General features: G+C 38.9%; 1 protein-coding gene across 1 annotated transcript; it reads right to left on the bottom strand.

The window, feature by feature from the left end:
* Nucleotides 1-15,519: 15,519 nt before the first annotated feature.
* GIMAP2 (GTPase, IMAP family member 2) lies at nucleotides 15,520-23,331 on the bottom strand. The gene is made up of 3 exons (XM_025380075.1): nucleotides 23,252-23,331; nucleotides 21,956-21,991; nucleotides 15,520-16,839 (listed from the first exon to the last, which is right to left on the bottom strand). Exons 2-3 carry the CDS (start codon nucleotides 21,981-21,983, stop codon nucleotides 15,854-15,856), a joined length of 1,014 nt encoding a protein of 337 aa, XP_025235860.1. The 5' UTR covers nucleotides 21,984-21,991; nucleotides 23,252-23,331; the 3' UTR covers nucleotides 15,520-15,853.
* Nucleotides 23,332-25,976: the final 2,645 nt, after the last annotated feature.

Below are 25,976 nucleotides of genomic sequence, written 5' to 3'. Positions count from 1 at the left end.
ATCTATTGTCTTTTTGATAGTGGACATCAGGTGTGAGGTGGTATCTCATGATGGTTTTGATTTGCACTTCCCTGATAGTTAGTGATATTGGGTACCTTTTAATATACCTATTGGCCTTTTATATGCCTTCTTTGGAAAAGTATCTATTCAGGTCATTTGCTCATTTAAAAAATCAGATTATTTGTTTTCTTGTTATTGAGTTGTGTGAGTTCCTTATGTACTTTGGAAATTAATGCCTTATCAGATACATGGTTTGCAAATGTTTTCTCCCAATCTTTAGGTTGCCTTTTTGTTTTATTGATTGATTCCTTTGCTGTGCAAAAGTTCTTTTTAGTTTGATATAGTCCCATTTTTTTATTTTTCCTTTTGTTGCCTAACCTTTTGGTGTCATATTCAAAAAATCATTGCCAAGGCCAATATCAAGGAGCTTTTTCTCTGTGTTTTTGTTTGTAAGAGTTTTATGGTTTCGGGCCTTATGTTAAAGTTTTTAATTTCATTCTTCTGCATGTGGACATCCAGTTTTCCCAACATTATTTAAGAGACTATTCTTTTCCCATTCTGTCTTCTTGGCACCCAGGTAAAAATTTAGTTGATAATACATGAGTGGATTTCTTTTTGGGCTCTCTATTCTGTTCTATTGGTGTATGTATCTGTTTTATGTTAGTATCTTACTGTTTTGATTACTATAGCCTTGTAATATAATGTGATACCTCCAACGTTGCTCTTTTTCCCTAAAGATTGCTTTGGCTGTTCAGTCTTTTGTAGTTACATACATACAGAGGATTATAGGTACATCCAATTGTTTTATTTCTGGAAAAGGCCATTGGAATTTTGATATGGATTATATTGAATGTATATATTACTTTGGTTAGTATGGACATTTTAGAAATGTTAATTCTTCCAAACCATATACATGGCTATCTTTCCATTTATTTGTATATTCTTCAGATACTTTTGTCAATGTTTTACAGTTTTCAGTGTACAGATCTATCACCTCCTTGGTTAAATTTATTCATTGTTCATTCTTTTTGATGCTGTCAAAATGGGATTATTTCATTATTTCCATTCTGCATAGATTGTTATTGTGGTAAAGAAATGCAACTGAATTTTATGGGTTGATTTTGTATCCTGCAACTTTACTGAATTCACTTGTCATTTCCAACAGTTTTTTTTTTTTTTTTGTGGAGTGTTTATATAGTTTTCTACACATAAGATTACATCATCTGCAAACAGGGATCATTTTACCTTTTCGTTTCTGACTGGATTGCCTTTTATTTCTTTTTCTTGTATGATTGCTCTTGTTAGTACTTCCTGTGCTATGTTGAATAGAAGTGGTGAGAGTGAGCAACTTTGACTTGTACCTGATCTTAGAGGAAAAGCTTTCAGTTTTTCTCCACTGATTATAATGTTATCTGTGAGCTTTAAATAAGTGGCCTTTATTGTGTCTGGGAAATTTTATTCTATGACTGTTTTGTTGAGGGTTTTTATCACAAAAGGATGTTTAACTTTGTCAAATGTTCTTTTTTCTGTGTCTATTGAGGTGATCATGTGGTCTTCATCTTTCGTTTTCTTAATGTGGTATAACACATTGATTTGCATACGTTAAACAAACCTTGCATTCCAGGGATAAATCCCACTTGGTAATGGTGTATAATCTTTTTGATGTGTTGTTGAATTTGGTTTGCTAATATTTTATTGAGGATTTTTGCATCTGTGTTCACCAGAGATATTAGCTTGTAGTTTTCTTTCCTTGTAATTTTGCATGGCTTTGACATCAGGGTTATGCTGGTCTCATAAAATGAGTTTGGAAGTCCAATCTCTAATTCTGTTTTTGGAAGAGTTTAAAAATCGTTGGTATTAATTATTTTTGGAATGTTTAGTAAAATTTAGCTTTGAAGTTGTCTGGTCCTGGATTTTTCTTTGTTGGGAGGATTTTTATTACTGCTTCAATCTCATGTGTTACTGATCTGTTTAGGATTTCTATTTCTTCTTGATTCAATCTTTGTAGGTTGTGTATTTCTAGGAATTTATACACTTCTTCTAGGTTATCCAGTTTGTTGACATATAATTTTTCAAGTAGTCCTTTATGATTCTTTTAATTTCCTAGGCATCTGTTGTAATGTCTTCTGTTTCATTTCTGACATTTTTTATTTAAGTCTTCTCTTTTTTTTCAGTCTAACTAGAGGTTTATTGACTTTATTTATTTTTGAAAAACCAACTCTTAATTTTCGGTTTTTTTCTATGGTTTGTCTGTTTTCTCTTTAATTTATTTCCATTCTGATCTTTATTATTTTCTTCCTTCTGCCACCTTTGGGTTTTATTTGTTCTTTTTTCCTTTTTTCTTTTTTAAATTTTTTAAAATTATGCTTCAAGTTCTGGGATACATGTGCAGAACGTGCAGGTTTGTCACATAAGTATACACGTGCCATGGTGGTTTGCTGCACCCATCAATCCGTCATCTACATTAGGTATTTCTGCTAATGCTATCCCTCCCCTAACCTCCCACCCCACGAAGGGCCCCAGTGTGTGATGTTCTCCTCCCTGTGTCCATGTGTTCTCATTGTTCAGCTCCCACTTTTGAGTGAGAACATGTGGTGTTTGGTTTTCTGTTCTTGTGTTAGTTTGCTGAGAATGATGGTTTCCAGCTTCATCCATGTCCCTACAAAGAACATGAACTTATCCTTTTTATGACTGCATAGTATTCCATGGTGTATATGGGCCACATTTCCTTTATCCATTTTATCATTGATGGGCATTTGGGTTGGTTCCAAGTCTTTGTTCTTGTGAACAGTGCCACAATAAACATGTGTGTGCATGTATTTTTATAGTAGAATGATTTATAATTCTTTGGGTATATACCCAGCAATGGGATTGCTGGGTCAAATGGTGTTTCTGGTTCTAGATCCTTGAGGAATCATCACACTGTCTTCCACAGTGGTTGAACTAATTTACACTCCTACTATCGGTGTAAAAGTGTTACTATTTCTTCACATCCTGTCCAACATCTGTCATTTCCTGACTTTTTAATGTTTGCCATTCTAACTGGTGTGGGATGGTATCTCATTGTGGTTTTGATTTGCATTTCTCTAATGACCAGTGATGATGAGCTTTTCTTCATATGTTTGTTGGCTGCATAAATGTCTTTTTTTGTGGAAAGTGTCTGTTCATATCATTTGCCCACTTTTTGATGAGGTTTTTCTTGTAAATTCATTTAAGTTCTTTGTAGATTCTGGATATTAGCCCTTTGTCAGATGGATAGATTGCAAAATTTTTCTCCCATTCTGTAGGTTGTCTGTTCACTCTGATAATAGTTTCTTTTGCTGTGCAGACACTGTTTAGTTTAATTAGATCCCATTTGTCAATTTTGGCTTTTGTTGCCATTGCTTTTGATGTTTTAGTCATGAAGTCTTTGCCCATGCCTACGTACTGAATGATATTGTGTAGGTTTTCTTCTAGGGTTTTTATGGTTTTGGGTTTGACGTTTAAGTCTTTAATCCATCTTGAGTTAATTTTTGTATAAGGTATAAGGAAGGGGTCCAATTTCAGTTTTCTGCATATGGCTAGTCAGTTTTCCCAACACCATTTATTAAATAGGGAATCCTTTCCCCATTTCTTGTTTTTGTCAGGATTGTCAAAGATCAGATAGTTGTAGATATGTAGTGTTATTTCTGAGGCCTCTGTTCTGTTCCATTTGTCTATTTATCTATTTTGGTACCACTACCATGCTGTTTTGTTTACTGTAGCCTTGTAGTATAGTTTGAAGTCAGGTAGCATGGTGCCTCCAGTTTTGTTCTTTTTGTTTAGTGTGAAAATGGCCATACTGCTCAAAGTAATTTATAGATTCAATGCTATCCCTATCAATTTGTTGTCATTGTAGTAATTTGAGGTGTAAAGTTATGTTGCTTATTTGAGATTGCTCTTCTTTTTTTCTAGTTTTATTTTGGGTTGAGGGGGTATATGTACAAGTTTTTTACATGAGTACAGTGTGTGTCACTGAGGCTTGGTATATGAATGATCTCATCATCAAGGTAGTGAGCACAGTACTCAATAGGTAGCCTTCCAATCTCTCCTCCTTCCCACCCTCCCCACTCAAGTAATCCCCAGTGTCTATTGTTCCCATTTTTGTGTCCATGTGTATTCAATGTTTAGCTCCCGTTATAAGTGAGAACATATGGTATTTGGTTTTCTGTTCCTGTGTTAGTTTGCTTAAGATAATGGTCTTCAGATGCATCCATGTTGCTATAAATTTCCCTCTTGGTACTCCTTTTGCTGTATCCTGTAACTTTTGATAAATTATATTTTCATTTTTGCTTTTCTCAAGATAGTTTTAAAATTTCTTTGATTTCTTCTTTTACCCAGTGGCTATTCAAGAGTGTGTTAGTTTTCATGTATTTGTGAATTTTCCCTTTTTCCAGATGTTATTGATTTCTAACTTCATTCTCTTGTGGTTGGATAATATACCTGGAATGATTTCAATCTTCTTAAATTTGTTAAGATTTGCTTTGTGACCTGAAATGTGATCTATTTTGGAGAATGTTCCATGTATGATTGAGAAGAATATATATTCTTCTGCTGTTGGATAAAAAGTTCTATATAAGTCTATTAGGTCCATTTGGCCTATAGTGTAGTTCAGTTCCATTGTTTCTTTGTTGATTTTATGTCTGGATGTCCTATTCACTATTGAAAGTAGGATATTGAAGTCTTCTACTATTATTGTATTGCTGTCAAGCTCTCCTTTCCAATCTGTCAATATTTGCTTTATATACTTAGATGCTCTGATGTTGGACGCATTTATATTTACTATTGTTATATGTTTCTGTTAAATTGACTCCTTTACCATTATGTAATGATCTTTTTTGTATCTAAAGACAGTTTTTTTTTTTTAACCAAAATTCTGCTTTATCTTATATAAGCAGAGCCATTCCTGCTGTCCTTTGGTTACCATTTGTATGAAATATCCTTTCTTATCCCTTTCCTTTCAGCCTCTGTGTGTCCTTAAATCTAAAGTGAATTTCTTGTTGACAGCAGATAGTTTGATCTTGATTTTTTTATCCATTTAATGACTCTATATCATTTTATTGGGAAGTTTAGCTCATTTACGTTTAAAATTATTACTGATAAGGAGGGATTTATTATTACCATTTTATTAACTCTTTTCTCTTTGTCTTACAGCTCTTTTGTCCCATTTTTATCTCTGTTCTCTTTTTCTCTTTTCATTTTTAATTAATTGGTTTTGATTTCTTTTTGTTTTTCTTTTGTGTAACTTCTGTAGGTATTTTATTTGTGGCTACCAAGGAGCTTGCATAAAACGTCTTATAGTTGTAACAGTCTATTTTGAGCTGATAATAACTTCATTTGCATACAATAACTGCTTTGATCTCTCTTCCATCCACATTATATTCTGTTGATGTAACAATGTACATCTATTTGTATTATGTATCTATTAATATAATTTAGTTATAGACTTTTTAATATTTTTGTCTTTTAGCTTTTATAGTAGAATTAAAAGTGATTTACCACCTCTATTATAGTAATGCAATATTCTGTTTTTGTCTATATTTACCTTTACCAGTGAGCTTCATTTCTTCTTATGCATGTGTGTTGCTGTTTAGTACCCTTTTAATTAAACTTGAAGAGCTCTCTTTAGCATTTCTTGTAAGGTAGGTCTAGCAGTAATAAACTCCCTGAGTTTTTGTTTTTCTGAGAAAGTCTTAATCTCTTTTTCATTTTTTAAGGTTAGATGTACTTGATATAGTATTCTTGATTGGCAGTTCCCCACTCCCAGCACCCTGAATATATCATTCCATGCACTTCTGGCCTGCAAGGTTACTGCTGAAAAATCTGCTAATAGTTTTAGGAAGATTCTCCTGTATGTAGTAAGTTGCTTTTCTCTTTCTGATTTCAAAATTCTCTGTCTTTAACTTCTGACAATTTAATTATAATGGGTCTTTTTGGATTCACCTTATTTGGTATCCTTTGGGATTCCTGGATCTGGGTTTCTATTTATTCCCCCAGGCTTGGGATGCTTTTAGCTATTATCTCTTTGAATATATTAGGTTGGTGCAAGAGTAATTGCATTTTTTTGTAGATGTATTGCAAAACCTGCAATTACTTTTGCACAAACTGAATACTTTCTTTCACTTTCTTTTTTCTCTTCTTTTGGGTCTCTAATAATGTATACATTGGTCAGCTTTATGGTGTCCCATAAGTCTCTCAAGGTATCTTCACTCTTTCATTCTTATTTCTTTTTACTCCTCTGACTGGATGATTTCCAATGGTCTGTCTTCAAGTTCACTGATTCTTTTGCTTAGTTTAGTATGCTGCTGAACTCCTTTGTTGAATTTTCCAGTTCAGGCATTGTATTCTTAAGCTGTATCACTTCTCTTTGGTACGTTTAAATATTTTTTATCTGTGTATTGAAAAAACTTTGTTTATGCCTTGCTCTCCTGACCTCAGTGAATATTTTTAAGACCATTATTTTGAATTCTCTGCTGGGTAAATGACTTGTTACCATTTTATTAGCTTGACTTCTGGAGTTTTATCTTGTGTTGTTGTCGTTTGAAACATATTTTCCTGTTTCTTCATTTTCCGTGATTCTGTGTTGGTTTCTGTGCATTAGATAAAACAGTCACCTCTCCAGTTTCGTGTAGGAATAAACCACACAAATCAGTCTGGCCAGTGATTCTGGGTGCCTCCCAAACCTTTGTGCTTGTCCAAACCACTGTCTGTATCCCTCATGGGGGATTAATGTGTTCCAGATTCTATTAGTGCCCTGAGACAATTGAAAAAGAAGTCAATACTTTGAGAAGAAGCTGGAAAATTTGTGGTGCTAGATGTGTGGCCCAGTTTTCTTTTTCTCTTCAGGGAGAAGCTTGGAACTGAAGTTTTTCTGCCCTTGTTCTGGAATACGGCATGGAGACCATCTGTGTCAGATTCCTGCACTCTAATTCAGACTGTACACTCTTTCAACCCACCGGTCTTCTCTTTGTTTCCCCCAGGGGCCTAATGAATATTGATTCCCATCAGCTGTCAGAGACAGGTGAGTCAGATGGAGGCTTGGTACTATCTCTAGATCAAGCCGAGAAGAGGATTTGTGGGAAGTGCCTATAGTTCCATTCAGGTGCCCAGAGAACTACTTTTTGCCTGCCCCATCAGCTTCAAGATGCAGGATAATTAAAGGCCTAACCCTGGAAAGCAGCTGTGAAAGTTGAGATGCTAGGTGCGCAGTTGAACCCCTTCCAGGGAGAAACTGGAAACTGGGTGTTTTCCCTTCTTGCTCTCTGCCGAGCCAGGGGAAATAGCCACTACAAGTCTTCCCATTCCCATTTATAATCAAATCAATTCTTTGTTCTCTGTGGTCTGGTGGGACTTGTAAATGCCAAGTCATGTCAGTTCCTAGAGATAAGTGATTTAGGTGCTAGTCCCTCAAGTGGGAGCTGTACAAGTTGGGGTGCTCAATGTATAGATAAGCCCCTTCCAGGCAGAAGCTGGAGGCTTGGTTTTACTGCTGGAGTAATCTGGAGGGAAAAGGTTGCTAATTATCTGCCTTTAAAATAGATTATTTTGGATTGTCTGGGTACCCCCAGTGTAATCAAAATGGCCTGATGTAATCAAAATGGAAGGACTCAATCTACCGTCATTGGCTTTGAAGATGGAAGTGGGCCATGAGCCAAGGAATGTAGGTGATCTCTAGAAGCTGCAAAAGGCAAGGAAATTGATTTTTCAGTACAGCCTCCAGAAAAGAACTCATCCTTACCAACACCTTGAGACTCATTTTGAACCTCTAAGTTCCAAAATTGTAAGATAATAAATGTTTATTGTTTTAAGCTACTAAATTTATGGTAACAGTAGCAACAGGAAACTAAGTGTATTGGGCTTGAAAATGTGTATTCTGCTGTTATTAAGTGGAATGTTCTATAAATGTCAATTAGATCAAGTTGGTTGACAATGTTGGCACACCGAATAATGCCCCCAAAGATATCCATGTCTTATTGCCCAGGACATACCTGTGGACGTTACCTTATATGTCAAAAAGGGATATTGCAGATGTAATTGAGTTAAGTATCTTGAGATAAAGAGATTATTTTTGATTGTCCAGATGGACTCTAAATATAAATTGTAAGAGAAAAGCACAGGGAAACCACAGAAAAAGAGGGCAATGGGAGGACTGAAGTAAGATGCTGTGCTGCTGGCTTTGAAGATTAAGGTAGGGGCCATGAGCAGCTCTAAAAGCTGGAAAAGGCAAAAAAATAATTTCCCTAGAGATTTTGGAGAAGTAGGGCCCTACCATCACTTTGATTTCAGCCCCAAGAAACTGATTTTGGACTTTTGATTTCCAGAACTGTGAGAGAATAAATGGGTTGTATTAAGACACTAAGCTTGTATGAATTTCTTGCAGCAGCCATAGGAAACTAATACAATGACTAATACAATGGTGTTCAAATCTGCTCTATCTTTACAGATTTTTTTGTCTACTTGTACTATTATTATTATTATTTCCATACCTATCTTCCATACTATTAATTATTGAGAGGGGCATTAGAATTTCTGACCATGTTTGTCAGTTTTTCTTTTTATTATTGCAATTCTGTCCATTTTTACTTCATGTGTTTTAGAATTCTGTTATTAGACACATAAAAGTTTTAGATTGTTATGTCCTCTTGATGAATTGATGGCTTTATCATTGTAGAATGTCCTTCATTCCTGGTAATATTTTTTCCTTTGAAGTCCACTTTGTCTGATATTAATATTGTCCTTCCAAGTATCTTTTGATTAGTCTCATCATATAATACCTTTTTTCATCCTTTTCTGCTTAAGCCAGCTGTCTTTATATTTATTGCAAGATTCATGTAGGCAAAATATAGATAAGCTTTGTTTTTTAAACCCACTCTGACAGTCGCTGCCTTTTAACTGAGAATATGTAGATCATGTATTTAATATTTAGATTATTGACTTCTTTAGATTTAAATCTATCATCTTACTGTTTTAAAAATTTGTCTCATTTGTTCTTTGTTTCCCGTTTTACTGCCTTCATTTATATTAATTGAACTTTTAGAAAATTCCATTTTTTCTCTGTCTGTTGGCTTATTATCTATAACTCTTTGTTTTGTTATTTTATTTGTTGACTTTGAGTTTATCGTATAGAGCCTCCACTTACCTCAGTTCACCTTCAAGTGATATATCACTTTACATAGAGCATAAACATTTTATAATAGTATCATTTCTTTTTTCCTCTCCTGATTTTTTGTCCTATTGTTGTCACATGTTTTACTTTTACATATATTACAGACCTCAATCTATATTGTTAGTATTTTTGTTTAAGCAGTCAATAATATTTTAAAGGTATTTAATTAATAAGAAAAATACCTTACATATTTACTCATGAGGTTACCATTTTTGATGATCTTAATTCCTTTGAACACATCAGTATTTTTCTCTGATATTGTTCTCCCTTTTTAACTTTTTTTTTGTAGTTCAGGTCTGCTGGCAACAAACTGAGCTACCGAATGTCTGGAAAAGTTTTTATTTTGCCTTCATTTTTGACAGGTAATTTTGAAAAATAATTCTAATTTGACAATTTTTCTTCTAATACAGTCATGTGTCACATAATGATGTTTTGGTCAACGACAGACCACATATGCAATGTTGGTCCCACAAAAGTTAACACTCTATTTTTACTGTATTTTTTTCTGTGTTTAGATATGTTTAGATACACAAATACTTACCACTGTGTTACAGTTGCCTACAGTGTTCACTACAGTAACATGCTATACAGGTTTGTAGTCTAGGAGCAATAGGCCATATCATATAGCCTAGGTGTGTAGTAGGTTGTACCATTTTGGTTTGTGTAAGTACACTCTATGATGTTCACACAATGATGAAGTAGCTTAATGGTGCACTTCTCAGAATATATCCCCATTGTTAAGTGACACATGATTGTACTTTGTAAATGTTGTTTCACTGTCCTCTCTGTCACATTAATTCTTCAGAAAAATCTGTTGTCATCCTTACCTTTGTGTCTCTGGTCATAACATATGTTTTTTTCCTCTAGTGGCTTTAAGGATTGTCCTTTTATGATTCATTTTGATCAACCTGATTATAATGTTCCTTCGTGTAGATGTTTTATTTGCTTGGGGTTCATTGAACTTCTTGGGTTGTGTGCTTACAGTTTTCATAAAATTTGGAAAACTTTTGGCCATTATTGATTCCAATATTTTTTCTGTCCTGACCCCCTTTTATTTTTAGTGAATCCAGTTACATACACATTCCACTTGAGGTTGTCCCAGAGCTAATCGAAGCTATGTTCTTTGAAAGTGACTATTATTCTTTTTTTGTGTGTGTGTGTTTTCTATGTTGGGACATTTCTATTGCTGTGTCTTCAAGTTCATTAATCTTTTCTCTTTTTAAAATTTCTAGGGTCGGGGTAAATATGCAGGTTTGTTATATAGGTAAACTCATGTCACAAGGGTTTGTTTTACCGATTGTTTTGTCACCCAGATACTAAGCCTAGTACCCAATAGTTGTTTTTTCTGCTCCTTTTCCTCCTTCCATCCTCCACCCTCAAGCAGGCCCCAGTGACTGTTGTTCTTCTCTTTGTGTCCATGTGTTCTCATCATTTAGTGCCCATAGGAGAACTTGTGGTATTTGGTTTTCTGTTCCTGGGTTAGTTTGCTGAGGATAATGGCCTCCAGTTCCATTCATGCTCCTGCAAAAGACATGATCTCATTCATTTTGTGGCTGTGTAGTATTCCATAGCATATATGTACCACATTTTCTTTATCCAGTCTACCATTGATGGGCATTTAGGTTGATTCCATGTCTTTGCTATTGTGAATAGTGCTGCAATGAACATCCATATGCATGTGTGTCTTTATGATAGAATGATTATTTTCCTTTGAGTATATACCCAGCAATGGGATTGCTGGGTTGAGTGGTAGTTCTGTTTTGAGCTCTTTGAGGAATTGCCACACTGCTTTCCACAATGGTTGAACTAATTTACACTCTCACCAACAGTGTATCAGTGTTCCCTTTTCTCTGCAACCTTGCCAGCATTTGTTATTTTTGACTTTTTAGTAATAGCCATTTGGACTGATGCGTGATGGTATCTCATTGTAGTTTTATTTTGTATTTCTCTAAAGATCAGTGATATTGAGCTTTTTTTCATATACTTGCTGGTCACATGTATGTCTTGTTTTGAAAAGTGTCTATTCATGTCCTTTGCCCACTTTTTAACGGGGTTGTCTTTTTTTCTTATAAATTTGCTTAAGTTTCTTACAGATGCTGGATATTAGAGCTTTCTTTGTCAGGTGCATAATTTGTAAAAATTTTCTCCCATTCTGTAGGTTGTCTGTTTACTTTGTTGATAGTTTCTTTTGCTGTGCAGAAGCTCCTTAATTGAATTCTATTTGTCAATTTTTGCTTTTGTTGCAATTGCTTTTGGCATCTTCATCATGAAATTTTTGCCAGTTCCTATGTCCAGAATAATATTGTCCAGGTTGTTTTCCAGGGTTTTTATAGTTTTTGGGTTTTACATTTAAGTCTTTAATTCATCTTGAGTTGATTTTTGTATATGGTGTAAGGAAGGGGTTCAGCTTCAATCTTCTGCATATGGCTAGCCTGATTAGACAATTATTCTAGCACCATTTATTGAATAGGGAGTCCTTTCCCCATTGTTTATTTTTGGCAGATGGTTGTACGTGTGTGGCCTTATTTTTGGCCTCTCTATTCTGTTCCATTGGCTATGTGTCTGTTTTTGTGCCAGTACCATGCTATTTTGATTACTGTAGCTCTGTAGTATAGTTTGAAGGTAGGTAGCATGATGCCTCCAACTTTGTTCTTTTTGCTTGGGATCACCTTGGCTATTAAGTCTGTTTTGATTCTGTATGAATTTTAAAATAGTATTTTTTCTAGTTCTGTGAAGAATGTCATCGGTAGTTTGATAGGAATAGGATTGAATTTATAAATTGCATTGGGCACTATGGTCATTTAAACGATATTGATTCCTCTTATCCATGAGCATAGAATGTTTTTTCATTTGTTTGTGTCATCTCTGATTTCTTTAAGCAGTGTTTTGTAGTTCTCATTATAGAGATCTTTCACCTCCCTAGTTAGCTGTGTTCCTAAATATTTATTATTTTTGAGGCAGTTGTGAATGGGATTGCATTCCTGATTTAGCTTTCGACGTGACTGGTGTTGGTAAATAGGAATGCTAGTGACTTTTGTACATTGATTTTGTATCCTGAGGCTTTGCTGAAGTTCTTTATTAGCTGAAGGTGCTTTTGTGCTGGGACTATGGGATTTTTTAGATATAGGCTCCTGTTTTCTGCAAACAAGGATAGTGTAAATTTCTCTCTTCTCATTTGGAAGAGAGAAACAAACTCTCTTTTGTTACTTTCTTTTATTTCTCTCTCTTGTCTGATTGCTCTGGCCAGGACTTTCAATACTATGTTGAATGGGAGTGGTGAGAGAGGACATCCTTGTCTTGTGCCAGTTTTCAAAGGGAATACTTTCAGGTTTTGCCCATTCAGAATGTTGGCTGTGGGTTTGTCATAGATAGCTCTTACTATTTTGGAGGTATGTTTCTTCAATACCTAGTTTATTGAGAGTTTTTAACATGAAGGGATTTTTGAATTTTATCAAAAGCCTTTTATGCATCTATTTAGATGATCATATGTTCACTAATCTTTTCTTTTTCAGCCTAATGTTTTGCTAGCCCTATTCAATGTATTTCTTATATCTTTTATGGTGGTTTTTTATCTCTAGAGGTTAAATTTGGATCTTTTTCATGTCTTCCATCTTACTACTTAACTGTTTTAACATATAGCATACCATTTTAATAACTGTGTTAATGTCTTTGGCCGATAATTCTAATGCTTTTGTCAGTCTGGGCTGGTATTTATTCATTGATTTATCTCTTCACCATTGGTCATATTTTCTTGCTAATTTTCATGTTTGGTAATTTTTTACTGGATGCCAGACATCTGGTTTTGACCTTCTTATGTACTGAACATTTTCGTACTCCTGTAAATATTCTTGAGCTTTCTTATGGGATGCATTTAAGTTACTTGGAAACAATTTGATCCTTCAGGTCTTGCTTTTAATATCTAGTAGGCATACTTGATAAGTTTTTAGTCTGGAACCAATTATTTCCCACTAGCGAGGCACGGCTCTTCTGTGAACTCTACCCAATACCCCACAAATCATAGGCTCTCTTAGTTTTTATGGTCTGTGGTGAGTGCAGGACACTGTCTTCTGTAATATTCTTGACTGGTTCTTTTTGTCACCTCAGGGGGCTTCACCACATGCATGTGGTGATCAGTATTCAATTGAAGACTCAACGGGGACTCTCTGTAGGTGTCTGGATTTCTCTCTCTGTGTAGCTGTCTCATCTCTCAGACTGTTATGTGAACTCTTAGCCACCTTTGTATCTCCAGAATCCCAGCTCTATCTTCTCAAATCAGGGAGTCTGCCAGTTCTACCTGGTTTCCATAAATGTTAGTTTTTTTTAACGCTGCATAACAAATTACCACAAACTTAGCAACTTAAAACAGCATAGATTTATTATCTCAAGATAAGTGTGGGCAAGGAGTGTAGACATAGCTTAACTGTATGTTCTCTGCTTTAGGGTTTCACCAGCCTGTAATGCTAGCTTAAGTCTAATCAGAGGCTTGACTAGGGAAAGATCTGAACCCTCAGGATGTTGACAGAATTTGTTTCTTTGTGACTGTTACTAAGGGTTTTGACTTTTTCCTGGATGTTGGCTAGAGGCCACCTGCAGTTCTCTGCCATGTTAGCCCTGTTCATAGGCAATTCACAAAATAGAAATTTGCTCCTTGAAGGCCAGCAGGAGAGGAAAAGCAAGTCTTTGTGCAGCCATATAAATCACTGGAGTGACATTCTGTCACCCCATGCCATGTTCTATTGGTTAGAAGTAGGTCTCAGATCCCACTCACACTCAAGTGGAGGAGTTCTACAAAGGTGTGAACACCAGGAGCCAGGAATCATTTGAAGTCATCATAGGGTCTGTCTGCTATACCCTCTCTGTGTTGTGACCTGAAAACTCTCTCAAGACAGGAGGCTGGGACAATTGAAAGTCTTGTCTTGTTTTCCAATTCTCAGTGATTACTCTGTTCAGTGTCTTCAACACTGTCATTTTATATCATTTGTCCATTTTTTGGTTGTTTCACATGGGGCAGGAAGTGGGTATCTGATCCTTGTTATGCTATTTTGATCTGACAAGGATTTTGATTTTTAAATTTAGTTTTTCTGTCTGTTGTCAGGGTATGGAAGTGTTGTAGCTTTTAAAAAGTTGATATTATATTGAGATTCGTTGCTTTACTTTTATTACCTCTAATTATCTATCTAAAATTATTATTTTTCTTTCTCATCAGTACTCATACCTTTTATTTTTATTTCTGTTTTTAAAGTTATTAGATAGATGAGACCTGTGGTAAAATGCTAAAAGAAGCAGTGATAGTCTGCATCTTTTGTTGTTCTAAATTTTAATACAAATGCCTGCAATGTTTGAGAGAAATTCCCTTTTTTCATCTGTCCACTTTTAGATGTTTTTCAGTATCTTTACATTGATTTAAAAATTTTAAAAGTTTTTATAACTGCTACTCACGGAGGAGTTTATGTAATCAATTCACTTCCCCATCATTAATAGGAGTATTCATCATTAACTTTTTAAAAATCAATTATAATTTGATTTATTAAAATTTCATGAGTTTTTTCAAATACAGTTCATCATCGTTGGTAGTTTTTTGTTCCTTTTTAATTTGGGCTGTGTGTGTATGATATTTTAAGAAATATTTCATAGCTACTTAGTACACTGTAACTAGTACTGTGATATTAAAGTTTCTGAGTCTACTTCCGTTGGGTTTTTAAATCTTTTTGATCTTGTTCATAGGGACATGATTTAGGTTCACTTTACTGAATTAATTCCATCTGAATACTCAAGTGAATTGGAGATGGTTTCCTGTAGAGAAGATTGCATTTGCTTCTACTGGATGTCAAGAATTCAACTAATTTTGGATAACTTTAGTCTCCTGGAAGGTCCTAAATTAATACAGAACACTCCAAATCAGCTCTCCAATTTTACTGACAACCCAAGATTGATTTCTTCATCTCAGGATTGGTACCAGCATTTGTCTATTGGTCAGCTCTGCCTTCCTTGTTCATGTATTCCTCATGGGCCTCAACTCCAGTTTGTGCTCCTCATTTAAAAAAAAATTGTTTGCTCCATCTTTGGAATTTTCTTTATTTTTCTGGTGAGCTCATCAATTATAAAAATTCTGTTTCTTTTAATAAATGTAGCCTCTATTTGCACCTAGCAAGATGATGCTTCAGAATATCCAGTCCAATTTACTATCTTTTCTGACATTTGTCTTTACCTATGTTTCAGTGATCAATCCGAAGGACGTCCGGGCTAAAATCTGGCTAAAATGAGTCATGTGTCCACTTATCATTTTCTAAGGAGAAAACTATAGAAGAGAATTAACAACATATGATCAAAGGAACTTTACAGTTTATGTAATATTATTTTATTGCCATTTTCATTATATTCAGTAGAAACAGTAGTACTAGAAAGAAGAAAATGAGTTTTTAGGAACATAAAACTGGCTTTAAATATTTGAAAATCAGAGGAATTTTATGCTTACAGATTTCAAAAGGCTTTGATATTATATTTCAATGCAGACAGTAACTTACCATATGATTTGGTTCATTAATAATTGGAGTGATGTTAAGATTTAAACATTTCATAGAATCTCAAATATGACATCAGGTACCACATTTTACAGGGAAAGCACTGTGATTCACCCACTAGTGAGTAAATAATAACTGGGATCTGTAACTATAACCTAGGAGTCCTGCGTTCTAGTCTAATAACTGTTCTTGAAACTATCATTAACTTTTTGGGTATAATAAACAGCAAGCTGCAGAGTAAATTGCACATACTAAAGAGTAAGCAACAAAACAAAGTGCACATGCTGTGCAATATGCAAAGCAACAGAATTAGCAATCTGAGACACAACTGAATACAAAATAAAACACACAGTTGTGTTTTGATTAAGGCTCTTTTCAGGCAATTTGCTTCAGCCAAGGCTGTGTAACTTCTCTGAGTTTCCATGTACTTTATAAGGCTCTCTTTGAATTCCTTTAATTTTTGATCTGATCCCACAGATCCACATTTAGACCTCTGTATTAGGCTGTACAGCCCATTGGTATAGTGATCACCATTTTTCTCCATCAACAGATCCTCAATCAAGTCCATTAGCTCCTTCACTTGGTCATCCTGATTTCTCCCTTCAGCACGGTTATTAAAGGCACAGATTCGCCCACCACATGCTGCCACCAGCTTGCTTAGGGCTTTGTTATCAGAGTTGCGCGTGTAATCCATCAGGGAGCCACCACTGAGGTCTTCCTTGTGGGTAAAGAGGACAATTGTGTGTCCCATGGCATCCCCTCCAAAGATCTCCTTCACCCTCTGTGCAGCCTCCTGGTCCTGTGAGGTGTAGCGGCCCAGCTGAGTCACCAGGAGCAGCACATGGGGTCCTGGTGCAGAGAGCAAGTAGCACCTCTGCACCTCTTTGTACAGAGCTTCATAGTGGTCCTTCCAAGAAAACATATCTGGTGTGTCAATAATGACAATCTCTCTATCTCCCCAGCTTCCCTGACTTTTGCTGCAAGTCTTAGTCAAGGTCCGGGAACTCAGCTTCGATTCAAATGCTTGCTTCCTGAGGATGCTGTTCCCTGCAGCACTTTTGCCGGCTCCTGTTTTGCCCACAAGGATGATTCTCAGCTCAGATCTGCTGGCACATTGGCCCTTTGCATGTGATCCTGTGAGGAGCAAGTTTACTGTGTTTATCACCACATTGATCATGGCAGTGGAATTTTTTTTTTTTCTTTTTCTGTCTTTTTTTTGAGACCAAGTCTCACTCTGTCACCCAGGCTGGAGTGCAGTGTCACAATCTAGGCTCACTGCAAGCTCCACCTCCTGGTTTCACGCCATTCTCCTGCCTCAGTCTCCCGAGTAACTGGGACTATAGGCGCCCACCACCGCGCCCGGCTAATTTTTTTTTTTTTTGTATTTTTAGTAGAGATGGGGTTTCACCCCATGGTCTCGATCTCCTGACGTGATCTGCCCACCTCCGCCTCCCAAAGTGCTGGGATTACAGGTGTGAGCCACCGCGCCCGGCTGGCAGTGGAATATTTTTTAATGGTAAGGAGGTATTCCCCATTATGTAAAAGGATACTCTCATATCTATTTCATGTATGAAATGAAAACTAACTTGATTTCTCTAGGACTGCAGGATATTGCCATTTGGAGCCTAGGAAAACACACTTGGGGATGAGATGGATTTAGAAACATTTCTCATCATGCAGTGGTTGCCTGAATCACTCAGTCCTGGATCTCTAGAAGAAAAGTTCTCTGGAGATCAGAGATGTGTAGGCAAGGCCATGGGTTGCATCTCAATGTGGGTCAAGTGACCTGGCTCTGTTTCAAGGCCAGAGGTTTCTCCTCTGACCTTTGCTGGGCAGAGTGGGGTCATGACTACCAGGGAAGTGTCTAGACCAGCAAAATATTAGAATGAGCACTGTAAAATTATTTTTATTAGTGAAGAAATAACTGAGATCTTATAAAGGATATCATAATTTTGCTTAGAAAGGATGGCATAATTTTTTTATAAGATAGTCACAGAATACGGTAAACTTCCCTCTCTCTTTCCCCATTTCCCTTCAACGTGGGTAAGGTTCTGGGGAGAGGAGTGAATGGGGACAGAGGTATGAAGGAGAATGTGTTTCATTCATTCCCCCTAAAGGGGAAGGCATAGGAGCCATGGTGCCATTTCTGCTGGTCCACATGGCAGTGAAAGGAATGACTTGTCTAGGGCGGGTTCATGGAAGACTCAAGATGCAGCTTTGTAGTGGAGAGATGAGTTATTTAACTTGCAAGGTAGGGGTACTCTGACTCCTGAGGGTTAACTCCTTGATTCCTTTACTGTAAGGGAGGAACATTTGACCTGTATGAATGAAATGGAATACCATGATAACAGAAGAATCTTTCTGGAGGGAATATCCAAACAAACTAAGACTCTTCTGCTAAGCCCATTGCCTTTTGGGGTTTAGCTGTTCCTTACTCTCATGTTGCAGAAATAAAGTTGGAGAAAGAACATCTACATTGACTACAGAATATCAGAGCTTAGAAGGAACTTAGACTGTACAAAGAAAATGAGCTTTCTGAGAGGCAGCATGCAGTGCTGAAGAATAAAGAATCTGGAGCTGGATTGCTTAGTTTTAATTGTCTTTCCATTGCTAGTCATATGATCTTGGACAACTGATTAATTTCTCTGCATCTGGAGAAGATGACGGTTTACTCCATGTGGTGGTGTTCTAAGTATTAAATAAGTTAATATATGTAAAGAACTTAAAAGAGTGCTGGTGCACTAAAGCACTTAGTGAAAATTAGGCTAGGATTGTTTATAGCAACCTCCTTATAGAGGAAGTAACTTGCATGCAGTGGTTAAGTAACTTGGACAAAGTCCTAAATAGTTAGTGAAATCTACCATTTATTGAGAACTTTTAATGTGCCAGGATCTGTTCCAAGTGGTTTACCTTCATTACCTAATGTACTCCTTCTAGCAATGGTATGAGTTAGGTGCTGCAATGCCCACCAGGGGTCTTGTTCTTATTTGGTTCAAATGACGTCTTGGGCTCACAGAACTGCCATGGGCCTCACTGGGACACTAGTCTACTTTAATGGAAATCTTAGCTTGCCAGAGGGACAATGTTGGGCCTTCCACCTAGTGGAAGTCTATGCAGCAATTCATGGAACACTGCAAACGGTCACCTGGGGATGTCCCAGGGCAAGGAGATGGCATCTTGAGCAGTTAGAGAAGCCACCCGGACTCACAGGAGCCAGTGTCTCTTGTAGCAACCCTAGGGGTTTAGCTTCCAGATTCCCTGCAAGGAACATGAGAGTTACAAGAGTCACTCTGCTCAGGGAAGTTCCAAACAGCTTCCTAGCATCTATTTATAGTTCTTTCAGCATAGATATAATTCACCCATCAAGAGAAGTTTTCAACCATAAGCAAAGTTCCTAATAATGTTATAGACATTTTACTCTTATTAAATTACTAGAGAATCTGAGCTAAAACGTTTAACCAAAGATTAAATTCTCAGGCAGAAAGGGAAATGGTTTGTCAACCTTTTTACCCATGGGTTTCTTTTATTCACCTTATTTTACACATGAATCTGCAACTTGGCCAAGAACTTAGAGCTATTAAAATTAACCAGTTTTGTAAATGAAAAAGCTGGCAGTTGAACCAGCCCATTTTCTATGCCTGAAGTATTAGTGCTTTGCCATGCTGCTACACTAATACTTGTTGCGTATATTTAAGTATTTTCTCTTCCAGCCAAATTGGCCAAAACTTATGGACATTTATTCTTATTTTCTGTATGCCAGTGAAGTTATGGCCTCACAGTGGGCAGGCAATGTACACTTTTACTTAAAAGGAAGCAGGCATTACATTACAGATTTCTATATTCTGAAAACAGCAGCCAAGCAGCTCCTGATACACCTTGCTGGTGCTTGCTTAGAGGTAGCCAAACTGCACCTTTAACCTTCCTCTCGCCTATGAAAACAGAAATCAAGGGAGTCACTGAAGAGAACCGGTGGGAGTCCTGAGTTTCTGGCCTCCTAGGAAGTGCAGCCTCATTCTCTCCCGTGGGGAGGGTATAGGGAAGAGAATTCTCTGCATCCAAAGCCAAGTGAGAGGGTCTCTAAAACATCCACTCATAAATATTGGGCACGTCACCGAAGTTGAGAGATAGATAGGTCATTTCCCAGATGGGTGTCTGCTGAATGACAGAAACTGGTAAGCCTATCCAAGTGCAGCAAAGTGAAGAGAATTCTTGAGCAAATTTAGAGAGAAGTAAGATATTACCTGGAGTTTGGAGACATGTATAAACATGGAAATTGGTGTCTATTTCCTTTCTGGAGAATTCTAAATTTTGAAGGCAGACTAGAGCCAACTAGGAGACCAGGATAAGGTGTAAGAAGCAATGGCTTAGGGGGTTTCCCATGGACAGAAGGGATCTTACAGAAAATAACGAAGCACAGCTGCCTTGATGAGGCCCTGCCAAAGGCCTGCCTTGTATGGCAAAGGGAGTGCAATAGTAAGAGGAAGCCAGGGGTGCCATGAGGGTGGGAGCAGAGGTCTAGTTGGATAATTCAGCCAGAGAGGGCACAGCCTCTGGCAGGAAGTGTGCAAAGCATCAGCCCCATGGGGCCGCCACAGTGTCCTCGCACAGTGGAGGGTGTCTGCTGTAATGGGGCATGGGATGGTGGTGAGGACCAGCCAGGAGACGACTGCAAAGACAATGGGACTCAAGCACTCCACTTTCTTTCTCCAGTCACCCATCCTCCTGCCTGATGGGGAAAGAAGGACTAGCACAAGGGTTGAGGAGGCAGAGCTGGAAGGGAGAGGAGGACTTTTGGAAGGTCCCAGAGTTCAGGCTGAGGCTGAGGCTGAGGTAGAGGAAGGAGAAACTCATACTGAATGTAAGTTTGATATTAGATGGCACCGAACAATGCAACACCTGATATATGTGTCATAGGGACTTTAATAGACTATTCTTCTAGTCTGCATTAATCATAAAGGCAACTGCCTGAGATGGCATCAATAAATCAAGATTGTGGCCAGGCGCGGTGGCTCATACCTGTAATCCCAGCACTTTGCGAGGCTGAGGCAGGCAGATCACTTGAGGTCAGGAGTTGTAGATCAACCTGGCCCACATGGTGAAACCCTGTCTCTACTAAAAATACAAAAATTAGCCAGGCATAGTGACACATGCCTGTAATCCCAGCTACTCAGGAGGCTGAGGCAGGAGAATCACTTGAACCTGAGAGGCAGAGGTTACAGTGAGCCACAGAGTGAGACTGGGCCACAGAGCAAGACTCCATCACCACCCCCCCAACCAAAACAAAAGGAAATCAAGATTGCATAGTAAGAGGCAGTGATGGGAGGAAAAAAAGTTGTTTCTCATTTGGATCGCAGAGTTCAGCTTGTTAATAAACAAGTTCCATACACAATGAAGCCAGAGACCTCCTATTTCTCACAGGTGAGGGTTGAGTGTGAAGGGAACTTGGAAGGGAGGAAGATCTGGGCTCTTCTTGATGTAAGAGACTGAAGATAGGGCTGGCGAGGGGCAGAGAGTGAGGAGGAGGGAGTGGGAAAGGAGGAGGTCAAGATACAGAGAGAAAGACACCCATACCATACAGATAGCAGAAACAGGTGCAAGAAGAGGGGAGAGAGAGAGAGGACAAGGGAAAGAAAGGGAATGATAGAGTCAGAGACAGAGAGAGAGAGAGAGAGACAAAGAATCTATAGAAGTGTGAGAGAAGGAAGAGAAGACTGAATGGTAGGAGAAGGAGTATATCAAAGAGATCTGAAAGATTTGTGCATAAGGGAAAAGCCTGGATGCATATTTTGGATCCTGGTGAGTATTTTAACAATTTTCAGGCCAGATGTGGTGGTTCATGCCTGTAATCCCAGAACTTTGCAAGGTCGAGGCTGGCGGAAACCCCGTCTCTACTAAAAATAATAATAATTTTAAAAAAATAGCTGGGCATGGTGGTGTGTGCCTTTAGTCCCAGCTACTCAGGAGGCTGAGGCAGGAGAATCACTTGAACCTGAGTGGTGGAGGTTGCAGTGAGCCGAGATTGCGCCACTGCACTCCAGCCTGGGTGACAGAGCGAGACTCCATCTCAAAACAAACAAATGAACAACAACAACAAAACCAAAACAAAAACCTGCAATTTTCAGCTGCCGGTGGTGGTAGCTGTGGGAGTTAGAATAAGATCCTTCATTCTTTTTTATTTTGCCCCAACATCATCAGAAGACACACACACACACACACACACACACACACACAAGAGAAGTCACTTTCTTACCCCAGTGATTGTGTTCATTTTGGTCCATTGGTGTTCCTGAGAAACAGACAGACAAGAAACTTATTTTTCAGTTCTAAATCCTGAAAGATCTTTATTTTTCTTTTCTTTTTCTTTCTTTATTTTTTTCTTTTTTTTTTTGAGACACAATTTCACTCTGTCACCCAGGCTGGAGTGCAGTGGTGCGATCTTGGCTCACTGCAACCTCCACATCCTGGGTTCAAGCGATTCTCCTGCCTCAGACTCCCAAGTAGGTGGGATTACAAGTGTGCACCACCACCCCTGGCTAATTTTTGTAGTTTTAGTAGAGACAGGGTTTGACCATGTTGGCCAGGCTGGTCTCGAACTCCTGACCTCAATTGATCCACCCGCCTCGGCCTCCCAAAGTGCTGGAATTAAAAGCATAAGCCACCGCACTAGGCCAAGATCCTTATATTTCTAAACAACCATGCTTCATTTGTCTACTAATAAGGGACAAGATGGTTGGGAAAAGAATGACTTCCTACTTTACAGAGAACTGGAATCACTTGCTGAGGAGCTGAGAAGTGGGTTTCGTTCGTAAGCCTCACGCCCAGTTCTCTCTCGCTTCCTTCCTCCCATCCTCTCACAGGTCAGCCTGGCTCCCTTCTGTTTTTGTTTTGCCTGCACACTCTTCCCTTCTGTCAGCTTTCTTTGTAGGTGTGCCTTCCCTTACACCTGAGGCTCAGTCCTCCCTTTCCCTCTCTTTCTTTTTCCACCTTGCCTCCTTCCCTCCTCTACTCTCTCCAAACCTCCTCCCTCATGTTGAGTCTTTGCTGACAGACTCAATGAATTAAGATTATGACTCTGGGAAACCGTGCAATCCTTTAAGCCAGAAATACACTTCACTTGATCCATCAATTGCTTGAATTTTCCTCATTCCCCAACAGCCATTGGTTATGAAGCCCTTGCAATCTAGGAACTACTATGCAGTGAGAAGTATCGGTACATTTTCATCAGCTAGTTTCTCTTGCTTAAATCTGGCAGGCATAGACCAAGACTACAAGCACAGAAAACTGAAAGCCACATGTTAATGCCCAGATTCTTCCCAGTTAGCACTTTTTATTGGCTTTATACTATGGAAATTCTTTCTTTGCCAGCGATGTGTAAAGCAAATTGCATTGGTTTCCTGTAAACTGGCTTCACCTAAGGAAAAGGCAGTCACTCTAAATTGTTTCTCTTAAAATAGGACAAATTTGTTCTAAGAAAAATGAAAATGTTTGTGCATGGCTTGGAACCTAGAAATCAACACTGCAGAACTTTTTGTAAATCTTGGCTTACCTGATTTACTGTCCAAAGAAACAGTTGGCTCCCTGTTCAGTCCTGTTATCTTGTAGCTCAGCTCCAAGAGAAAAAGAAAGTAAAACTGAAACTCCAGTTGGTCTTCTTCCTCTCTTGAATCTTCACTGAGCTTCCTGACTGCTAACAAACCCCACCACGTGCCTATGTCTGAAATTCTCTTTCATGCCATTAAACAAAATAAAGTTTAAATGGAAAGTTAATCAGTAGTTATTTACTGTCATGTGGGCCAACTGTCTCTTCTCAAAAGCGAAAAAAGAGTGTTTTAATTATTTCATCTGTACTAGAAAGAAAGGCACGAATGCCAAGGAAGTTGGTAGACTTCAGTCCTTCCCAGCTGGGATATGTCCTAACAGTTAGAAGTTTGTCTAGATGCAAATGACCCCCCCAGAAGGGCTTAAACCTCATTCACACTGGCAGCAGGGATTGTTCTAAAGCAGATGCCACTGGGAGAGAAGAGGAGCCTCTGATAGGCACTGCCCAGGGGAAGAAGGGCACAGAAAGAGGAACCTGAGAGGGGCCGGTGTTGTACGAGTCTGATTGTAAGGACCATTAACCATCAAAACGTTTTTACATAATTCATTCATGGCTTCTAGGTTTCTGGGCCTTTCTTCCCTGTCCAGCTCTATAATTTCAGAGAACCTCCCTGTGGGGAGAAATTGTCTAGCAAATATCTATAGTAATAATCTGGAGTGGTTTATATTGAAGAAGAATAACGCAAATAATTACAGTTGAAATCGTCCAAATATTCTTTTTCTTATACATAGGGCAGTTGCCACACAGGGGAAGAAAGACATGGAATTTGTATTGTCTTTAAATACTCCCAGATTAGTAGTGATATGCATTGCTTTCTTTCCAAACTCATTGGTCAAGAATAATCACATAGCCCTAGGCTCCTAATCACAAAGCCCTAGGCTCCTAATCACATGGCTCTCCTATTGAGAGGTGACAACATGCTAGCAGCCCTCGCTCTCGGTGCCTCCTCAGCCTCAGCGTCCACTCTGGCAGCGCTTGAGGAGCGCTTCAGCCCGCCACGGCACTGTGGGAGTCCCTCTCTGGGCTGGCCGAGGCTGCAGCCGGCTCCCTCTGCTTGCAGGGAGGTGTGGAGGGAGAGGCACGGGCTGCGTGCTGCACGGAGTCCAGCGCCAGTTCCGGCAGGCGTGGGCGCGACTCGGGGGCCCAGCACTCAGAGCGGCTGACCGGTGCCTCCAGCCCAGGGCAGTGAGAGGCTTAGCACCTGGGCCAGCAGCTGCGGTGGGTGGGCCGGGTCCCGAGCAGTGCCGGCGGCCGGTGCTGTGCTCGAGCTCTCGCGGGGCCTCAGCTGCCTCTTCGTGCGCTGCCCCCTGCTCCACAGCACTCAGTGCCATCAACCACCCAGGGGCTGAAGAGTACAGGTGCAAATGACCCCCTGAGAAGTGGATTCCGGGGGACTGGCAGGGCAGCTCCACCGGCGGAATCCACTAGGTGAAGCCAGCTGGGCTCCTGAGTCTAGTGGGGACTTGGAGAACTTTTATGTCTAGCTAAGGGATTGTAAATACACCAATCAGCACTGTGTCTAGCTCAAGGTTTGTAAATACATCAATCAGTACTCTGTATCTAGCTAAGCTAGTGGGGACTTGGAGAACTTTTATGTCTAGCTAGAGGATTGTAAGTGCACCAAGTGCTCTGTGTCTAGCTCAGGGATTGTAAACACACCAATCAGCACTCTGTCAAAATGGACCAATCAGCAGGATGTGGGTGGGGCCAGATGAGGGAATAAAAGCAGTCTGTCCCGCCAGGCAGCTTCCGCAACCCGATCCCGTATCCTTCCACGTGGTGTAGGCTTTGTGTTTCCCCTCTGCAGTAAATCTTGCTGCCACTCACTCTTTCGGTCCACACTGCTTTTATGAGCTGTAACACTCACCCTGAAGGTCTGCAGTTTCACTCCTGAAGCCAGTGAGACCACAAACCCTCCGGGAAGAACAAACAATTCCAGACGTGCTGCTTTTAAGATCTGTAGCACTCACCTCGAAGGTCTGCAGCTTCACTCCTGAAGCCAGTGAGACCAAGAACCAACCAGAAGGAAGAAACTGGGGACACACTATCTTTAAGAACTGTAACACTCACCGTGAGGGTCCACAGTTTCATTCTTGAAGTCAGTGAGACCAAGAACCCATCAATTCTGGACACATTATGAGGGAGACTGGGGAATGCAGTGGGCCCTATGGAACCTGGGTGAACACTACCACCTTTATAACACACAATTGTTGCTCTGTTTCTTTTTCTTCCAGATCCTTTACTGTACAATCTCATAAGCGTGCTTGAAGAACAATACACAGGCAACTCCTGCTTGATATCTATAATCGGTAAGTCTATAATTTAGTCCTAAAAATGAAATATTCTATGTAAAAACACTAACTGGGGCCTATTTCTTATTGTTTTATGTGTGAAACCAAGGTAATGTAATATGCATCAAACTGAAAGCTTACCAATTTTCTAAATCATAAATAGAATTTATGAGAAAAAACTGTCAACTTAGAATACCAGAATTATAATATATGCTTCTCTGAATACCAAAAAAAAAAATACTTTAGGCTTATTTTATTTTATTTTATTTTGATTTGGAGTCTCACTTGTCACCCAGGCTGGAGTGCAGTGGCACAATCTTGGCTCACTGCAATCTCCACCTCCTGGGTTCAAGCGATTAGCCTGCCTCAGTCTCCCAAGT

Source organism: Theropithecus gelada, chromosome 3 (genome assembly GCF_003255815.1).
Source record: "Theropithecus gelada isolate Dixy chromosome 3, Tgel_1.0, whole genome shotgun sequence".
Taxonomy (NCBI): Eukaryota; Metazoa; Chordata; class Mammalia; order Primates; family Cercopithecidae; genus Theropithecus; species Theropithecus gelada.
This window is presented reverse-complemented; position numbering and strand designations above follow the sequence as displayed.